Genomic DNA, 20,631 nt, shown 5'->3' with positions numbered 1-20,631 from the left:
ACAGGTTCAATCCACTCAGCTGTGACAGGTTTGCAATGCCTCAGACAAGCTGCAGCACATCAGATGTGAAACTTCAGTAGCTTCACTATCAGTTTTATTGCAACTGTCCATAGGGTAGCAAAGCATTAAGGATAAAATAGTGCCAGACAAACTTTATTTTGTGTAAATGCCTTAATCATAACCTATTAAAACCAGATTTGTCCTCATCTCACCTTTATATTACACTGTTGAAACCCTGCAAATTTTTTGCCAGTTTAAATGACAGTAAACAAAGACATGGAAGAAAAAATAAAATGTTCTGTAAAGTTTTAGTGTAGTTTTAGATAGCTTGTGCTAGGCTAGGGACAGGGTAGATAGAGGTCTCAGAGAAAGTGAGGTCTAGACTGGGAAGTGGTGTTTTATCAGCAGTAAAAATATAACTGGTAATATACAGGTTTTAAATAATCTAGAAAAAATAATTTGATACACAAGGACAAAATCTAGAAAACAATAATGTGATACAAAAGGACCACTTGTGTTTAAATAACATCATTTAAAAAGAACTCTAGCATAATGACTTTCAGAAGGTGGCTGATTGGTCATCTAACGCTCACCTCCCCATCACACAACATTCATACTTATTTCTGTTAAGTCTCATACATGTTACATTACAACATCCTTTTTTTTTCCCAGCTGCAGCAGGGCAGAGCCTGTGCAGGCAAACCCAGCTCAGAAGGTGCCTCTGTGTGGCCAGAAGCCGTTCTGTTTATGGGCTATTCCCACTATAATGGCTGTGCATCCTGCACAGATGAGATAGGCAGGGTGAGGAGGAACCACTGCAAAGCTGCAATCAGAGGATGCACAGAAATAAGTTCCAGCTGCATGGGAGGTAATGAGGTAATGGGCTGCAGAAAGAGACATTTCATTATATCTGTTCTGACAAGCCATTTATTTCTTTGCTGTGCTAATGCTGAGCCAACAAAGAATAACAGTGTTACTTCTGGATCCTATCATAATTTGTAACAATTGCTGGCAATTATAAAACTACTTTTAAAGAGTACAGTGTCAAACTACCAGAGAGATAAATTTTGCAGTCATGTTTTCAAATGTTGAGCAAGCTTTTCAGAGGAAAGGATTTCACAGGCCCAGAGGTTTGTATCCATAGCAGCCTAACAAAAGATGTTAATCTCATCTTTTTGTTCACTGGCTTTCATATTCAAACAGACTTTTCAGAAATGAACTGCACTGCCAGGCTTTCTTTTTTTTTTTTTTTTTTCTATATGAAAAGGATTTTTTTGCTGAATTTGGTGAACTTTATATTTGATGTCATCTGAATGTTGTTCATTTGACTGGAAGAAATGATGATCTGCCAGTGTGACAAATGGCCAGTAGATGGAAGGAGCACACTGTGACCGAAAACAAGCAGAGCCTGCAGAATTTCCTGAGAGCTGAGGCTCCAATCATGAAGGAGATGATTAGCAGGGACCAGATGAATAGATTGTCACAGACTCCCTGTCCATGTGAGGGCATGGGATGCTCCTAATCCACCTCAGCCTGATTCTTTTCCCCAGGCTTGATCCCACCCCCACCAAAGCTGTGAATGGGCTCATGAAAACTTGATAATCACATCACAGTGATATTTACTGGTCCTTAAATGTATTCTCTTCTTTTGATCATAGCACCAGTGGAACATACAAGATTTACAAAGGTGAGCAATTAGGAAAGAGCTCAGTGCCTCAAAGAGGGCACCCTCTGTGAGATGGGGTGAAACCAGATCCTGGGGTAGGAATCACTTTAGAGTGCATCCACTGGGCCAGGGCATGCAGCAGTGTCCTTTATATGTGATCTTAGGTAGGAACATTTTAAACTTGGCTGGAGTAGTAACTGAGAGATGGCCAGGAGAGCTGCAAACCCACTCCTGAGCCTTCTGTTTGCCCAAGTACAGGAAGGCCTATGAGCCACATCCTACAGTTACCTGCTACTCTTCCAGCTCTTCAAAGGGTGCCAAACAGAGATCTGGCAACTTCAATCGATGCATTTCACAGAACAGGGGACAGAGCCCACAGACTTTGTGATGCAGTTTTCTGTGTGAGCAGCCTGATTATTTTTTTTTCCTAGACTGGAGGAAGAGGAAATGGTGATGGTCCTGCACTACAGCCAGTCTCTAATGCTAGTGTCAGCCCCCAGAAAGGCCAGTGACTACCTGAGCTAGTTGTGTGGGGAGTTTGCTTTGGAAAGGTGTCAGAGAACGGCTTGGGAAGGAGGAACGGCAAGAGGAGGACCCTGAGCTGCCTGGGGTAAGTGTTCCCTGCCACATTTGCTCCCCTCTTTGCTGCTGTTACTACAGGGAAACTGCAGCACACAGAGAAGGGGTACCTGAGCCACAACCTAGTACTTTGTAATGAGAGGTTTAGTTTTTATAGGAGTTTAGTTTTAAGAAGAGGAGGTCACAATTTCATTCCTTTGCCTACTACCATGTGGTTAACATATATTATATGTTATTATATTATTATTATGCATATATTATGCACAGCAGAAGGAAAATTAAAAGTCTTAGTGAGTGTGTAATGAAATTTTAAAAAGAGAAACAGAATCAGACCTAAGATTAAAGTGCTATAATTGTAAAAACGTTTTTCAGCATAACTTTTCCTTGCAACTCTGGCACTAATGACAGTTTTACATGGTCAGTCTATTGCACCAAATAATCTGGGCTACGAATCTTGTTGCTGTATTATGTAGGAAAATCCCTCAAGAATTTCTCCCAGAGTCATCCATTTGCATTGTATTATTTAGAGGCTATAAGGTTTTAATAAACAGTAGAAAAAGTGAGGTCATGCAAGATTCTTTCAGTACTTCCATATGTTTTTTGAAAAACCCCAAAACAATCAATGAACACAGAAACTTACAATTCCATTCTGTACACTGAAGCCCAGCTGGTATTTCAAGTCTGGCCGTTTTATGAGGACAGTAGTAACAGGAGGACAGCTGACAATGTTCAGTTTGACTTGTGTCTGATTCTTGAGTCCCTGTAAGATATTCCAAAAGTCAATATTTCTGAAATTAATCTTACTGTGCCCTCATCTGTGATTTCTTAATTGTGAGAGTGTTCAGCAGCTAATCTGAGAAAGAGCAGTTAGAGGCAACAGAAATTAGTTGTTAACTTAGGGATACATTTCTCTTATTTATTTCCCAAGATACTTGGCTCAACAAAACATTAAAATTTTGCTTTTAATTGCTACAGAAATTTAAATAAATCTTTCAATAAAAACTAAAACTGACTACTGCTTGCCCTTTCCAGCATCTGGCTAATTAATCTCCTGCTTCTGCTGCTGTTGGTAAATCTGCACAGACATCAGATTTAGTCTCTGTGACTAAAGATAATGCATTCTGAGATTCCATCGTGTCTTCAGATTCTTCATCTGCTCACTTGGTCTGCCCTGCAGTCTACCAGCCTCCTTCCATTTTATCTGCATGGAGCTCAAAAAAGCATAGGAGATTTTAATCCTCATATTTTATTCTGGAGGCTGTGAGGAAGTTTGAACCTTTGAAGACAGCTGAATAACTTCATTTAGGCAACTTTTACAGACCTGCCCTCATTTGTTATAGCCCAGTAACAAAACTGCAGTCGTGTTCTCCAGCCCTAAATTTCTGTGCATTATCAGACCTGAATCTCCAATTCTGCTTTTTGTTAATGATAGATTACTGGGTTTTTTTGCAGTGATATGAAAAATTGTATCTGCTGGAAATCTACAGGATCACTTGTCAGAAGATTACACCTCTGTTGGCTTACAAACTACAGCATAGAGTTGTAAGTTGGGGGTACCTTTATGATCCCTTGGCATGTTGCAAGAGGTAGACCAACTAAACTGGTGCCATTAATGGACATAATTTGGTCTCCAATGCTCAGTTTTCCTGAACGTGCAGCAGGGCCTCCATTCATCATGTTGGCCAGGATAACGGTGGGTAGAATGGATCCCCATCCAGATTCCACAATCACTACCCCAAGAATTTCTCCCTTCTGTTTTTCTAGCTGGAGCTGCAATTAAAAAGGAAAAACATTTATTTTGCTTTGATTTTTCTGACTTCAAGCATGATTATCTCACTTGTTCCCAAATAACATCTACAAACCACAAACCAAATTCTATTCTTTGCCATTAGGTAGTAGCATGACTTCAATGTTAACTGTGGAACACACAGCTGTTTGTTTTCAGGGGCATCCTCCACTTGTTTGTTGAAGGTCATAGAGATTTAATAAGCAGAACACTAACCCATGGTTAACTCTGTAGGAAGTGGTGGAACTGGATGCCAAGGGAATGAATGCCAAGGAAGTTTCTGTCTGAGGAACCTGGCAGCTGGAGGGAGGCTCTAACATTTTGTGGCTAAGGCAGTGCCTGCAGCCCAGGCTTTGTTCAGCTCCACTCCTGCCAGCACTGCTCAGGCTGTCTCTTGATCTCAGGACTTGTCTGTCCTTCTTTTCAGGCAAGGATCTCTTAATGATTGTTAAAGTTATTATTATTAATATTGTTAAATATGGAATATACTCATGCCTAGCATGTTCAGGTAAGATCCCTGATGTTATGTAAATGATGCCTTCTCCTGAACTGTCAGTAACCACAGCACAGCTAACATCTATGAAGTGGAGCAGGAGTTTAAAAGTACAGAACATGCTCTTGAAGCAAATACTGGGGATTATTTTCTCTCAAATGTGGAAGGACAGAGAATGCTGATGGCCAGCTGACTTCTGCAGAGGTTATCTATTGCAGAAAACCCCAACTCTGTCAGCTCTTTCTGTGTCAGTACTTAGGTGAAACATAAAATCATCTTACAGTCTGTACTGTGAATAGCACAGAGCTTATCTAGCTCAGATGTAAATGTACTTTATTACTGTTCTGATCAGTGGAAACAGAAAGATCCTGAACATGAAAACAAGAAATCCTAATAATCCATAAAGCTGATTTTAGTACACAAGACTGACAAAGGACACATCTTGAACTTGTAACATCATCCTTACAAATGCCAAAAGATATTTCTGAGAACTACATTACTCTGAAAAAATAAAGGATGGATCAATCTGAAATAAAAATCCAAAACCAGTTTACCTCTTTGCAGTTTTCTGAATTGGAGAAGTGTATGAGATCATCATTGTACATCTCTTGGGTATTGATGATGTCACTATATTCTTTCTGACTGAGATCCTCTGGGTTAATTCCATTGGCTCTTAAAAACTCTTGGTAAGCCACACTGAAAGCCTGACCAATTGACTGAGCTATGAGCTGTGCCTAGAATGTGGAAAAAAACAGCTCAGAGAAAGGACAGATTAACAGTTTACCAGAGAAACCAAAAGAAACCAGGAGAGAGATTGGATTTTTAGACAGAATCAAAATAAGGATCCTGCAAAGTTTCTGCATTAGCATGGATATAAAGTCACTTTAAGGTCTGTTGCACAGGAAGAACCCATTACATCCAAAATCAAATTGCAAACTCCATTAAAATCCCCTGCTGCTCTCCCCTCCTCAGTATGTTTCAGTAGCAAGCAGCCATATGCTGCTCATGTACCCGTTCCAACAAACACTGGAGAGTCCTGGCTTCGGCCCAGCATCAGCAGAGCTGATGGAAGAGTGCCACAAGCCCTGCCTCTGAACACAGTCTGTCTGCAGGGGTGAGGAGAGGAGGGATGCTCTGCTTGCACATGCCTGAACAGACGTATGTGCACTGATGATTCTGGTTGTGGTGTCACCTGCTGCTTCTCCACCCTGGTTTTCCAGGACTGAAAACACTGCTTCAACACAGCCATCTGCTCCCCTATTACTGCCATGATGCCTGTCCCACATTCCCAGCAAACCAGCAGTACCCCTGCTTACACACTGCACATCTAGGACAGCTATTCCCATTAACACCTCGACTAGCAGTGTCAGGGATCATTTCAGGAATGCAGCCAGAGCCACGATTAAAGCTTGCTAATGTTGGGAACACCCATTCAAAACTCTCTTTCTTAAAATTTGGAGCACTTATCTGCACTCTCCACTAGATGGCAAGGGAACACAGAGAAACAGAGATCAGTAAAAGGAATGTATAGTCCACTTTTTCTACATTTGAATTATTTTTTTCCCTACTCTGAGTTTACTGCAGCTCATAGGAGAATGCCATGTTAAGTTGTATTTCTGTGGGTCATCATTTCTGGGGTCATTGGGGCATATGTGTAACACCTGATGATATGAGATGTTAATTGCACCTTACACTCCTTAAAAATATCGCTAATCAAACCTGTATTCTGGAAATGCAACACAACTTCTTAAGTAGTCAGTACTGTTTAAATGCATTTAAATGCATTTCAAATGCATAGGGTTTTCTGGAGATTATAAATCTATGTATCTTCTTACAATCTACTGATCAAGTGTTTTCTTTGATGCTAAAAGGTTGTTTCCTTATTTGATTTGTGCTGCTGTACACAAAAGCACCGATCTGCTTGACTGGAAAATGACTTTAGAAGATCAAGGACATAAGTAGCCTAGCCAGTCACAAATCGTTTCTTCATATTTTAAAGCATATTTTCAAGTCTTTGCTTGATACCAGGAGGTTTATACAGAATCACAGAATATGCTGAGTTGGAAAGGACCCATCAGGATCATCAGGTCCAACTCCTGGGTCTGCACAAGACATCCCCAAAATTCCACTCTGTGCACTTGAGAGTGTCTGAATGCTTCTTGAACTGGGTCAGGCTTGGTGCCGTGGCCACTGCCCTGGGCAGTATGATAGTACAGAATTCACTCAGGACATTTCCATATCATTCCATTATTAAAGTTCATCACCAGTCCTTACTGAGTCCTCCTGATCTCCACTGCCACTGCTTTCTCTGTAGCTCATCCTCTCCTTTTGCCTTCATTCTACATTCCCAAAACCAACATCTCCAGATGTCATACCCTATTCTATTGCTGCCAGTAACAGCCAGTTCTCACATCTTAATTTCATCTCTATCTCCGAGGTCTTGTGAATGTTTATGAAAGCCTTCAGCATTATGCACAACTTAGAGATAATGTAATTAAGTTGTGTGAAAAGGTCACCCAAGCAAAGCTGTGACAGAGCTGAGCTAACAGGGTCTCAGAACAACCCCAGTCTAGCACTCTAACCTTTAGACAATACCCTTTCTCCTTCACAGGCTTAATTGCTTTAAAATAATGAAAATGGATTGCTTAGCTCAAAATATATGCAACCTCTGAGTTATGACTGTCTGACCCAAAGAACTCCATTATTTTTTAATTGGTATTTTATCTATACATATACCTAGAAAATGTATCTATAGCTGTTCCTGTGATAACAGTGATGATGAGAAATAGTACTGCCTCTTACTGTCAAGTTAGAAAAAGACAAAAGTTTTGCTTTTGATGTTTTACTGTCTTGGTACATTTTTCCATAAATGTTTTAGGTTGAAGTCCCTTGGTCTGCCACTTCAGACATGAGTACCTAATTCATTAAAATCCCAAACCTGGCTATAAAACAGCAGTAAAGCAAGGTTATCTTTTTCTGTCACCAGAGGAATGGGATGGCACATCAGCACGATGGACAGAATTCTTATGAATCTATATAAAAATTCTAATTTGTAATCTTTGCTAGGGATGAAAAAAGAGAACTGAAAAATATACAGCTGAATGTGTTCCTAAATACCAAAGGATCAAGTGGCATATTTAAGAGTACATACAACTACAGGTCAGGAGCCAGGGAACCAGGACTGGATAAAAGGCAGCCTTGTGCAGCCCTGCTAAGGCAGTAGAAGCAACTTGGCTTCAGTTAAAAAGAGCTCCAGAATGGTTCCCAGTGCCTGGAGGCACATGTGTGTCATTTTGTGCCAACCTGCTGGACTAAAGGATATAATCCAGGATAAATGATCAATATGATATCCCACAGGTTAATTTTTCCCATTGAATGGCCATTGACTTCAGAGATCTCTACATGACCTATGTTGTTGAAATGAATTGATTCCATTTACTTACATCCTCTGATTCAAAGACATGGCAGATCATTTTGTACTGCTTCTTGCCCTCCTGGGCACCAGGAGTGGTTTCAATGCAGTCCTGGGAGGCGGATCTGGGCATGCGGCGCCGCGCCATCAGCACCACGATGTTCCCGATGTCTGCGATGTAGGAGATGGTGCGCAGCGCGTGGTCCATCATTGTTTCCTGCACAAAGCACAAACAAAGCAGTTCTCCATGCCTGCTGCTCTCCAACAAATACTGCATCTGCCCTCTCCTTGACAGCCTGGTGCTTGAGAAACACAAAAGCTACAGAAGCACTTCCTATGTGCCCAGACAGGACATTCCCTCCGCAGTTGATGGGCCCCAATTCCCAAGGGAAGCAGAGTGGCTGTTCAAGACATTGGCTTGAATGAAATGTTGCCTGAGCAAATACAGCCTGGTTGCTACTATAAAGCAAGAATGAAAAGCTATGCTACTGTTTTACATTTATTTTCATGCTGTTGGAAAATTACGTTATTTCTTTACATATTTTGCTGTAGTGAGGATGAACTGTTCTTAAAGAAATGGAAAGGGCACACACAGAAAACTGCTTCTGCCTGGGGTCACTGGTCAGTTTGGAGAGTTTATCCAGGTTTTATCTATTGCTCAAACTAGAAACAACCAGAAGCGTAATAGTTGTACTGATCAAGCTAGTTGAGGACATGTCCTGACCATCCCTGTGCCTCACCCTGAACAGCTAAAAGCATCAAGCAAACTCCATCTTAATCAGAACATCAAAATGTAGTACAAGATAATTCTCAACTTAATAATTTATATAAGCAGTAGCTCTCTTTATGTAAACAGCTTGGCACTAGTTTAGCATTAGTTGAAAAATATTCTAAGGCCTAAGGAAGAAGGATTGTTCTTCAAGTCAACAAAAGTAATTGTTTTAAGAATTTCAGTACAATTTAACTTGACAGACAAAATATAAATTATCATTGTTTCTTAGAACCACTTGTCTTGCTGAAGATAATCACTGCCCGTAAAATTGTTGTAATGATTCTTCTCAGGCTTGAAATAATGCTTCTCCCTAACCTATGAAAAGTAATGATGGTTAAGAGGTGGTTTGGGGGAGTGTCTCTAAGCACTGTGGGGGCTCAGGAGGATTTACAGCACTTCTGTCAGAATGGAGAAATGTTTTCTAATGGACATCTCTCAGCAGGATGTTGGGAGCTCTGCAGAGATAATTGCTTTTCAGCAGTGTGCACCGAGTATTGTGTAAGGGTGTAATCATACATGCAGTGTGCACAAGAGTGAATGCATTGGGAAAATGAAGGCATTTCATCTCACCTGCCAAGAAAGGCTTTCTGCCCATATCATCACACAGAGATTACTCAAAGGGTTTGAGGTTTTTTTATTTTCCCCTTGTAGGGGGTGAAAGCAATCATTCCCCCCATCCCTTCCACATTTTTCCTGTTAAGGATGAGGCAAATACTATCTAGTGACTGTAAACATGAGTTTATTTTTGACTTACTTGTGACTTGACTTTTTCCTTTCTCTCTCCATATTCCATTGTACTCAATTTTCCCTTACCAATATCTCTCTTTAACCCCTCTCATTTGTTACTTTCCCATAAATCCCTCCATCTCTGCCCATTTGCCTCTCAGTTCTTTCCCTTATCCTTTTTCTAGTCCCATCCATTCCATCCTTGTTGTCCTTATATTTGTCCTTAGAAATTCAGCCTCTCCCAGGCCTTTCTGAAGCCATTGTTCTGTTCTGTCTGGATTGCCCTTTCTCAGATTCTCCCTTCCTTTCCATGGAATTCTTTTAGAATCTTGTTTGTTGTTTCTCTTGAAACCCAAAGAACAGCAGAAGGAAAAAAACCCTAAGAATTCCTCCAAGCTTTAAAGTGCTGTAGTCCTGTGGGAGTGTGAATTACACAGCCTAATGAGTCAGGCGGTTTTATGGAGGCGATCATGCACCAGAGGCTCTGTACATACACATTTGTGAGCTCTACATCTTTATTTTTCTTTCTTCATTTTGCTAGTTGCTTCACTCCCAGCTCCTCTGACTGAGCAAGAAGCTGGGAGAAGCTGCTGTGGCTTCTGCTGGTTTGGGGCGCTGAGTGCAACCCCCACAAAGCTGTGGCACAGGGAAGAATTCCCCTCCCATCAACAAGGCACGTGGCCAAACATAAGGTGCTCCTACTTCATTCCTACTGAACAGGTGCTCAACTTGGGCTAAATGTATTCAGCAACTAAATGCATAAGCAACCAGAAAGTGGCAGGGGTGCCATTTCCTGGAGCTGTTCAGGGCAACAGAATCACCACTGCTGGCTCTGTTCCAGCCTGGGAATGCACCTGACTGGTGCTGCCCAGCATTTTGAACCTTGCTGCATGTCATTTTCTGAATGGGAATTTTACATTTTCATTCAGCTGTTACCTCATGTGAGCTAAACAACACTACAAATGCATTAAAACACATGGCATACTGTAGCAATAGGGTTTTATGTAATTGACAAAGTCATGAAAGTACAGATTGTCTCTGCCAGCTGCCCCAGCTGAATAGACCCATGGTAATTACACCAGCCAGGAACTTCACCAGCACTGAAAAGTGTTACCAAGCCAAAAATGCTAAAAAGTCATGGGAATTATTCTGTTATAGCTCTCTGAAAGACACACTGCAAAAAAAAACCCCAAACAAAACCAAACAAAAAAAAACTACAAAAAACCCCAGGGCAAACACTAGAGAGCTTGGAATTAGAACAATTTTCACTGTTACTATTTTCATCTGGTTGAACAGCTCAGATATTAGACACCACTCATGATGGAGCATTGCATTTTGCATCATTGATCTCAGGGGATCATCAGAGTAAGATGCCAGTTCCTTTGACATTGTTTGTGGGCTACTTCAAAGGACCTTCCCTTTCTATTTTTAAAAAGATTGGCATTCAGCTGAAATGCTGAACTATTTAAAGAAGTAAGAAGAGTGGCTTCCACTAAGACTAATCCTTATTCAACAAAGACACCGTACCTTTTAACTGCCATACATTCCAACTATAAACTGTAGCTGTTCATTTATCAGTAACTGTCTGTAAGCATCTTTACACTGATAATTATGAGCATGTTATTTTCTGCTAATGCAAAAAGTAGTTATCAGCTTTGGTAATATAATCTGTGGATGATGCACAAGTTACCATGAGGTCAAGACAAGGCTGAGTCACAGCCAATAGTGGTAATTGTTTATGGTGGATAAAATGCAGTTTCAGGATGATTTGTGGGTGTCAGGTTGTAAATATTGCTGCCCATGTTAGATGGGCTATTCCACTCATCTGGCTCATCTCATGGGAGTTCTAGTGGCATGTTAAGGACATTTGCTTATATTAAAAGAAAATGAATCCATTTCTTGGAGATACTATCATTACCCTCACATTAAAGGATGTTCTAAATTTCAAGAAGAAGAAGAAGGTGCTTCATAGTTTCCATTGTTGGAAAAACATTTATAAATAAAACCAAAACTCTATATGTAGAGTGCTTTGTTCAAGTGTTTCCTATAGTTTTAGCTCATTTCCTCATTTAGCCATTATTTCTGAACTCTGGTCTGATTCACCAAAGTACAAGTTCAAGAACCATTTTCTCTTTCTATTTTCCCATATGTTTATGAAAATACTAAACAGTGCTACATTAGAGAAACATGCTTATAAGTCTTGCTCTGCCCTTTTTCTCTTTATATTGCCCCATAGCAATATATCAGACATAACTACACAGAAGTTTTTAAAAGCCTTCTCTCTCTAGCTATATATCTAGATCATATAATCTAGAAAATATTATATTAAAGCCTTATCTAAGTACAGAGATGACATGTGCTGCTTCTGTGCCATGGACAAATATATCCCCTAAACAAAAGAAAACAATTGATTTGACATGGTTTACTTCTGACAAAACATTGCTAAAATTGCCCTTTTCAATGCCTCTCATAAGAATGAAAATGTGAAGACTTCCTGTAAGTATGACCAAAGTTAGGAGAACTTGTGAGATTACTAAATATTGGGTTCCATGTATAAATTATATGTATTTAGTTGTAAATTCCTCAAAAACTCCTTTTTATGAAGATCACCTCTTGTTGAATATATAAGCATTCCTAGAAGATGAGGCTGATCATTGCTGGGTCTCCAGATGCTGCTTTGATATGAATGATTAATAATTTACCTTAGGCAAGAGGATGGTAGCTCAGTGTGATTTATGGAAAAAAATTGAGATTGAATGTTAAAAATGGCAGGATATGAACAGCTTAGTCAAAGCAGCAAATGACTTCCCTGTTGGACTGTAAATCTGGGTTCTGAAGCTGTACCACAGGAGTGGTGTTCATGCATTCTCAAAGGCTTTTGAATCTTTTTTTGAATTGAATTATAGCTCAATTATAGCAACATATCTTCCAGTACATCAAATAAGCAAAACAGGTTTCAGTCTTACTCTATTAGCAAGTGTTAGAACAATAGGAGCTCTTTCTGAATACTCTGAATACCTGAATTTATCAAGGTTCAGTGAAGTGTCCCACTAATTGTATAAGACCACAGTCTAACAACATTATTCTCCAAGAGTTTAAATCCAACTTACCTGTGTGTCTGCATTTAGAACTTTGATTCTCTGTGTGGAGATGAACAGATCCACTTCAGTCAAGGCCTGGGAATCTCCCTCTGAGGTCTAAAAGACAGATGCTTTGTTATAAGGGGATTTTTAATTTTCAGAATGACAAATTCACTGACTGCTTCAAGCCTAATGTGATGTGAGGCAGCTGCACTTTAAACCATTACAGAGCTGGCTATTCAAAGGTGTTTCTAAAGACATGCAAAGAGTACATTTATTGCATAGACAGTGAAGCCTACTCTGATCTTCTGGGTAAGAGGGAATTTTTGGAGCCTGTGGGATTGACAGCTCAAGGATTAAAATTCTCTATTTATAGCCAAAACAGGAGAAAAAGTATGGCTCTTTTTTCCTCACTTTCTCACTGGTGCAATTCAGTACTTGAGGCACCAGACTTGAGAAAGCAGGAGAACTGAGAAGGTGACTTAGCCCCCATCAGCTGTTCAGCCCTTGCCACCTTCAGTGAGCTCACCAAAAAAAGTGCAAACTGGTACTCAGTACTGTGGTGGGGTTTAGGACTTTTTTTTTTTTTTGCTTTTGTTTTTTCCTTAGAAAATAAAGAACTGAGCACTGAACTAATGTTTCTCTCATATCACAGAAGGCAATCAAGGGATTTTTAGACCACAATTTTTTCTGAGCACTGCTCACTAGGGAAACACTTCCATATGCCCTCAGAGGGCACAGCCACAGAGCAACAGGCATTACAATGCAATGCTGCACTCCAGTGGGGGTCCTGGCTCTGCCCACTTGAGAAAATGGGAGAAGAGGTGGCTAAGCAGCTGCTGCCTTCACTGAAGCATTGTCCAAGAGCTTCCCTAACTCTCTAGTCCAGAAGGAACATAGAGGTTCCTCCAGGCTGCTGGGCCAAGGGCACTACTGCAGCTGCTACTGAGCAGCACCCTTGGCAGCGCCTCAGAATAAAATGGCCACAGATTGTCTCAGCCTGGGCTAAAGGCAGGCACCAGTCTCCAGGTCAGACACTGGCTCATGATGAGAATTATGTATTTTCTAATCTTTTTTGGAGCTATAAAGGCTTAGCTATGCCTATAATTAATTTAGATTAATTTTATTCAAATTATTTTCCAGTAAAATACAAAGCAAGCACATACTTTGGCAGAGGCTTCTTGTATTGCTTCCATCCTTATGCTGATATTTTTGTCAACTGTATTTAGTTATCTGAAGTATTGTTTTTAACTGAGTGCAATGTTTCCTGTATGACCTGTTCCAGCTACTATGTGGTGAATTTATTTTGATTTTAAATATCAACAATAATTTAATAAATATACAGTAAGTCACAGGCACAGGAAGTATGTCTTACTGCTTTGGTTTGTAAAATCAAAATAAGCATTACATTCAAAAACAACTCCCAGACAACAATGGTTGTACATCTGGAGTAAACAAATCACAGTTATTCAACAGGAGAAGGGCAGCAGACAGGCACTCCAACAAATGAACAATGAAGAAAATGGGTTAATTTTATTCCATTCACTATTCTACTGCAGACCAAAGAAGAAACCAAAATGACAACTTTATGAGGATCTGTAACGAAAGATGTGACACTCCATGGAAAACAAGGACAACAAAAATGTAAGTAAACATTAGCATTCAAGAAAAACAGTTTACACACCGCTTTTTTCTTGATTTTAGCCGCCTTTTGCATCCTCTGAGGAGTAGCATAAAAAAAAGAATGCAGACAGATGTACACACAGGGAAAGAGAAAAGACAGTGTGGGAAGTCAGGGAAACTTTGACTGTGAATCCAGACTGCAGAAAATTAAAAAACTGGGAGCAGTGGGGGAAGGATGTGCAAGAGAGAAAGATTTGTTTATACCTTATGCAGTTCTCTAGCATAATTGGATTTCATGGCATTATACACACTGACAATCGATTATAAAAGAATTGGTACCAAGGTGTTGTCTGTTATCTGCTGCTCCCAACACTTATCCTGCCAAATCAGTCAGAAATTGCAGCACATGCATCTTAAAGCCAAGGTTTTGTCTCCATGTTCATCACATACCTACATGTAACTGTTGAAAAAAACACAGCTCAAGCTCTCTTCCATGACTGACTAGAGTATTCAAGTACCCCAACAAACTGGGGTTGGTATTAATACATAAAACAGGTTTTAGGGAGTTAACTGAAATCAACAATTACTTACTGTAGCTTGAGATATCACAGTATGCTAAATAGAAACAGAAAGGTTTGGAAAGTTTGAAAGAACTGGACCTTTCTTGCATTCCATTTCTTTCTAAATGCTGAATCAATCATCAGTCATGACAATCTCTTGTAAGTGGCCTTTCCAAACTCATTTCCTTCAAAATCATGCAAATTTTATCAATTAAATATTTCATTGACTATGCACATACTTTTTCTCCTAGTATTTAAATCTGCCTTTAACAGTGTGGTTATTCAGATGAGATATTTACATCAGAGGTAAAATAACTTCTAAAATAAAAATCTCCTGTGTAGATTCTTAACCAAAAAACTATTTTCTTTACACAGCTTTATGAAGCAGTCTATGATACATTATTTGCAAAGGAATTTTTCACTGTAAATAACACCAAATCCAAACACAATAGAAATTAATATTCTTCTTCTTTAAAAGTCATAAGCAATAATATTGAGACTAACTTTCTCAATTTGTAGTAAGTTAAAGGAAGTCATAACAGAAGAGTAAAACCACAGCCAAACAAATATCCCAGTGCTTTGCCACTGGAATATTTTCTAATTGCAATCTGTCTCTCATACTTGAATTTTTTAAACAGCCTCCAAAGAATTTTGAATAGACTCTGGAATAATTTATATTTTGCTGTATGTATTTTTACAGCAAGCACTGTAAACTAATGGTGTTTACAATACTGATCTGTACTTACCTAACTGCAGCTCAGGAGAGGTTTGAGGCTGCAGATCCTGCAGCAGTCAGGGATCAGCTGTTAAAGAATCAAAGAGTATTCTACAGCCCATAAAGATCCCCTACCTTGACACGACTCACTGCCTCCTGGGCCTGCATCATTCGGATGTTTTTGGAAGGGTTGCGCTCAGACAGCAGCTGGGTGGAGCCCAGGTAATTGGCTGCAAAGATGATTCCATCAATGAGGTCCTCAGGTTCACAGGGTCCTGGAACTGACAGGAGGCATTTACAGTTACTGCCTTTCTAAGGAGTGGGGAAATGAGAAACTGAATAAAGAATACTGAGGCTTGAACAACCTTTGTAAAATTGGGACTATGCTCACTATCCTCTTTATTCAGCTGTTTACCTTTACATCCAACTTGATTAGATGGACAGTAAAGAGTGGTTATTCAGAGTATGGCTGAAATCTCTTGATAGCGAACATTTTTAATTCCTCAACCGTTTTATAAAAGAAATGTGCTTTGAGCTAGATCCACTTGATGACCTTCTAATGTATTTTTTTAAAAGTATAAAAATCTTGTGTGAGGAGAAAAAGGACACTGAAGGGGAATGTTCATTTTAAAAAAAGGTTTATTGTTCAGTGTTCAATTTATTTATAATCAAGTCAATGTGAGAGATTATTATGTGGAAGAGAAAAAAATATATAGCATGCTATGCTGATTAAATGTACTGAAATAGTGGTTTACACATACATCTTCTAGTGAGATTTCCTATTCTTCATATTCCCATTCTAATTTAGCAAAAGTCTTCCAACAGAACATAAACATGATTACAAAGCAGTGACTTTCCTCTATAAGCAGTGTTGCTGACACTCATCCCTGCAGGTCTCAAATCCTCCTGCCAGAAATCTCAACCCCCAGCAAAAACCCACAGTCTTTGTAATTCAGTACTCAAGGTATACAAACACTTAGATATATAATTATAGCAGTCCTGTACTCTTCAGAGACCTGAGATTAACTAACAATGCTCACACAAATTGGAGTTATTTGGTTTGCTATCAAACATCATAGTTTTAATCTTCAAAAGGATAATTATATACCACAGAACACATTTGATTTAGTTCACATCTGTGCAAATCCAGTAATGGTTTAGATCTCCATTATAACTCACAATAGAATTCTGTGGAATTTATTTTTTTTTAAGTATTGGGAAAGCATAAAAAAATATCTTAACAATCTTCACTATAAGTATGAAAACCCTCAAAGAAATCCTTGAGAAGCTAGTAGTGTAGAAGTCACTGAAACTCTTCATAAAGGCCAAGTGTTTCAATATCTCAAAAAACAATCCTTGTTCTTACAGCTTTAATTCACTAGAAGAAATCAAAGAAAATGAAAATTCCACAAGAACTTGGTTCCTGTATCACTGTTTCTCTTTGCTTACATCTCTGTACCAGTATGTTTTTCAGCAGATGGATGATGTATTTTGTAAGGTGCCTCTTCTGATGGTGTTATTCATTTGTTGGTTTAGATCTAAAACTCAGTCTCTCATACACCTGTACTTCTTCCAGCATGCAACAAAATTCTAACGTTGCATGATATTGACATCTTGTTTCAAGGGCAGCAGAGAGGGAAATTAATTTATGACGTGAATGTAATGTTAAGGTAGCAAAACTTCATTAGATACCTGCATCAACATGCTTACTCCAAATTAAAGTAGCTTTAATTTGTTTTCTTTCATTCACTTCGGGCTAAGTAAATGAGACTAAATTGAATCAAGATTGCTTTAACTCTGAAATAGGCTTACCCACATGTTTAAATCAGTTTAAGTAAACTCCCTTAGTAGATAATTTAGATTAATTTTCTTGAAATGTTTGTGTATGAAGACAAGTAAAACTGCAATTCTTTGTGCAAATTCTCATACGGTCATTACTACATCGAGCAAAATGCCCAGGGTACCTTTGGGGTCTGTGCAACCTACAGATGCTACAAAGGAAACAAACTCTTCTCATGTCTTGGCTGTTTGTCACATCAATGGTGTTTTTAACTAATTTGTATGAAAAAAATTATTGAGCTTGGAAATAATCTAGGGTGTTAAGCAATTTTGTAATCCTAATGTTGCTTATTTGGATTCCTTAAACACTGGGGGCTTTTCTGGTTGGATGTCATTGCATTGTGTCTTCACAGCTTTAAAAAATGATGTTTTGCAGAATCATTGTACTAGCAACAAAGTCAGCTACATCATGTATAAATCAACAGCAAGCAGCAAATGCTTACAGCAGTAGATAATACAGAAAAAAAAAAGACAAAAAAAGACATGACACCTTGGGCAGAAAATATTTCCCATCATGAAGGCAATGTAAGCAACTGTCAGGTAAAACAAGACATGTCTTGGAAGGATGGAATGGTGCTGAAAATTGCCAGGGTCAAATTGGGTCACCTGAGTATTTTCTTCCCTTATCTCTGTCTGCTTTAAATAATGCAAAAATGCAGACTTGGCTGAAATCCCAGCTCATCAGAGCACTTAAGCATGCCCTTGACTGCAAGCATGTGTAAAGTCTTACTGATGAGGAAGGGAAGAAGGAACAGGTTTCAAATGGGTGAAGGTTAGTTTGATGTGAGAAAAGATTGGAATTTGATGTAGAATATTGGTGCTTAAGCATTAGATAACTATTTCTGAAAAAAATTCTACACTTGTCAAGGCGATAGAGATTACTTGGTTTTCTGCTGATCTGCTAATGTAACGAGTATAAAGCTATTTCTAGACTAAGGAGACTAGGTCCAAACATTTTTAAATTAACATTTGTACTCATGAAATAAGAAAAAAAACCCTTCAACCAAAAAAAAATAAAATCTATAATTTAGCATAACTGAATTAATTAATTTGTTAGGAATGCATTTTTATGTCTACTTAACATCATATAAGCCAAGGACTCAGTATTTAGAGACTGCACTCTGAGCATAGAAGTTAAGCTTCCTACTGAAATATCAGACTCCATGAAGTCACTGAGACCTTGGGATGTGTGGCACTGCAGCAGATATTTCATAAGCAGTAAATGGACACAGGGCATAAGTCCCCTTCCAGAATGTCTATCTACAACTCCCATTTTCTGACTGACTTCTTTACTTCATCATGCTTGTTGCTGTGTAAAGGAATAAGGTTTATGGTGATAAGACAGAGTGAAGAAAAGCCAGAACCACTGGACATGGAACTAAATACTCCTAATGGGCATGTAGTGGTGCTACTACTGAAACAATTCTAACAGCAAAGGACATTGAGATATGATAGATTAAAAGGTATTTTTTATGTTCATGTGGCATATGAAAAATATTATATATCAACAGAAACATGGATATAGCTACTGTAGTTAAGAAGTCATGCCGAAAGTACTTTAAAACTGAATAGGAATATAACCAGAATATGGTTGTGGTATTGCTGTCAAAGTTCAGGGAACAGCAGTGTTAGCTGGCAGAATCTTTTCTTATGCGCAGAAGGGTCCTGAAGAAGGTCCCCTTTTGGGACTCTACATACAAATTAATTATAAAAACTGTGTTTTTCTCTGAGTTCAGAGAGCTGTCATGTAAGCTATCATAAGTTCCTAGTGAGCCATGTATTTATTTGTATTAGACAATGTCATATAATACCTGCAATAGAAAAAGCCTAATAGAAAGCTTATCCTCACATACTGTGCCACTACAGAAAAAAATCAGAGCAAGCAAAATGATTGAACTAAAAAAAGGTATTATATTATGTAAAGGGTATCCTGACCCCTTTCCAGCAGAGTAGTGAGCTGACTGGTATGTAAAGAAAAAGACATAACCTTTTTATCCCAGTAAAATTAACATGTGCAGTTGTATCTGCAGCGCTGTGAGGGGGGAATTGTCTCGCCTGCTTTAAAGTTCTGTGCGTGCTGGCCTTGCTTTATGCTTGTCCACTATACAATCAGCAGATGCTTATTACAAAGCATCAGCTTGCTTTCTTGTCTCTGCTACCCTCAGGGAATGCATTTAAATCTACCTCTATTTAAGGCCTGTTAGCCAGTATGTGCCAAGTGTTCCATGTAATATCCCTCAGATGTCAACCTGAAGGGACAATCTTTGAACTTTCCGTTTGTTCTAGTTCTTTAAGAAAATTACTGAAACAGAAAATGCTTGTCAAGATGGTGAGATCAGGGAATAAAAGAAAAATGTGTTAGACATCCTAATATTATTCTAAATTGCATTAAGTTTTCCCTGAGTTGAGAATGGCATTACAATTTTTTTCACATTCTTTTAAGGCTTCTATTGTGTATGTTCATGGCAGATCTAAGGTATTGGTGTCTTGAAAGTATCCTACTGTCTTTTCTCTCTTTACAGTGTAGTCATTTGCTTTGCAGGAAGAGCTGTGTGCATTTTCCCTATAAAAAGTTCTTCATCTGTCTGTGAATCAGAGAATGGTAATGTTTTTCAGTACAATCCTGTTTTATTTCTGTTCATCTACTTTGGTTAATAAATTGACTTATTTTTCTTCAAACAGAATATATGTAATAGCACTGCAGAAGAATTTGAATAAACATGTGAAAGCTCCTGAACAGAGGGCTGGATTACCATTGTTTGGTAATTTCAGGAGAACCTTTCAATTTGTGCGGACAACTGAGGTTCCCAGAGTGCAATAATGGGCCCTGAAGAACACAGTGCTCTTACACATTCATAAATCTCCTGCTGGGGCCCACTGTTACATCCTTTTTAACCCCTTCCAGATTTGTAGCCATTCTTCATTTCCAGCTGAATCCTTCTGGGAGCTCTACCTGCTCCTCCTGTTTTGTCACCACTAGGCACCCATTGCCTAGTGGTGACATTTCCATAAGGAGAGTGAAAATGTTAAATACTTCCATACTTAAACTTCTCAGCTGTGTTCTCTTGGGTTTGACTGGTTTTTAGAACTGTGATATTTTATATTTATTAAAGTATTTGCTTCCACTTTATCCTGCTTTAAGTATGCATGTCAAACTTACCATCAACAAAACTTGGAAAGGAAGACACTTTCTTTGTCTGTTGAGAAATAAAAATGGTATAGCTGTAACAAAATAACTTTCACATAATGAAGTGAATTGTAATTATATTTAAACAGCTGACCACTGTCACATAGGCACTGTTTAGCACACTGAACATATTACATCGCAGTCATTAACCCAACCTGTTACACAGTGCTCTGTACTCTGGAGTCTCAAAGTA

The 20,631-nt window shown here is 38.8% G+C and overlaps 1 protein-coding gene and 1 long non-coding RNA gene across 4 annotated transcripts in view; one reads left to right on the top strand and one right to left on the bottom strand.

Moving 5' to 3' along the window:
- The window catches only part of APBA2 (amyloid beta precursor protein binding family A member 2), a 39,864-nt gene that overhangs the window by 6,941 nt on the left and 12,292 nt on the right, over nucleotides 1–20,631 (bottom strand). For 2 of the 3 annotated variants that reach the window (XM_033517065.1, XM_015638763.2), the window contains exons 3-10: nucleotides 20,412–20,448; nucleotides 15,548–15,693; nucleotides 14,199–14,234; nucleotides 12,545–12,631; nucleotides 7,968–8,153; nucleotides 5,079–5,258; nucleotides 3,803–4,015; nucleotides 2,886–3,005 (exon numbers count right to left, since the gene is read on the bottom strand). In XM_033517065.1, the coding sequence (XP_033372956.1) occupies nucleotides 2,886–3,005; nucleotides 3,803–4,015; nucleotides 5,079–5,258; nucleotides 7,968–8,153; nucleotides 12,545–12,631; nucleotides 14,199–14,234; nucleotides 15,548–15,693; nucleotides 20,412–20,448 (1,005 nt within the window). The remainder of the gene's footprint in view (nucleotides 1–2,885; nucleotides 3,006–3,802; nucleotides 4,016–5,078; nucleotides 5,259–7,967; nucleotides 8,154–12,544; nucleotides 12,632–14,198; nucleotides 14,235–15,547; nucleotides 15,694–20,411; nucleotides 20,449–20,631) is intronic. The other variant, XM_033517064.1, reaches the window with a different exon arrangement.
- LOC107209297 lies at nucleotides 1,996–14,190 on the top strand. The gene is made up of 3 exons (XR_004498930.1): nucleotides 1,996–2,276; nucleotides 3,698–3,787; nucleotides 14,074–14,190. It is a non-coding gene; the product is annotated as an uncharacterized LOC107209297 (long non-coding RNA).

This window comes from Parus major, chromosome 10, assembly GCF_001522545.3.
Source record: "Parus major isolate Abel chromosome 10, Parus_major1.1, whole genome shotgun sequence".
Taxonomy (NCBI): domain Eukaryota; kingdom Metazoa; phylum Chordata; class Aves; order Passeriformes; family Paridae; genus Parus; species Parus major.
This window is presented reverse-complemented; position numbering and strand designations above follow the sequence as displayed.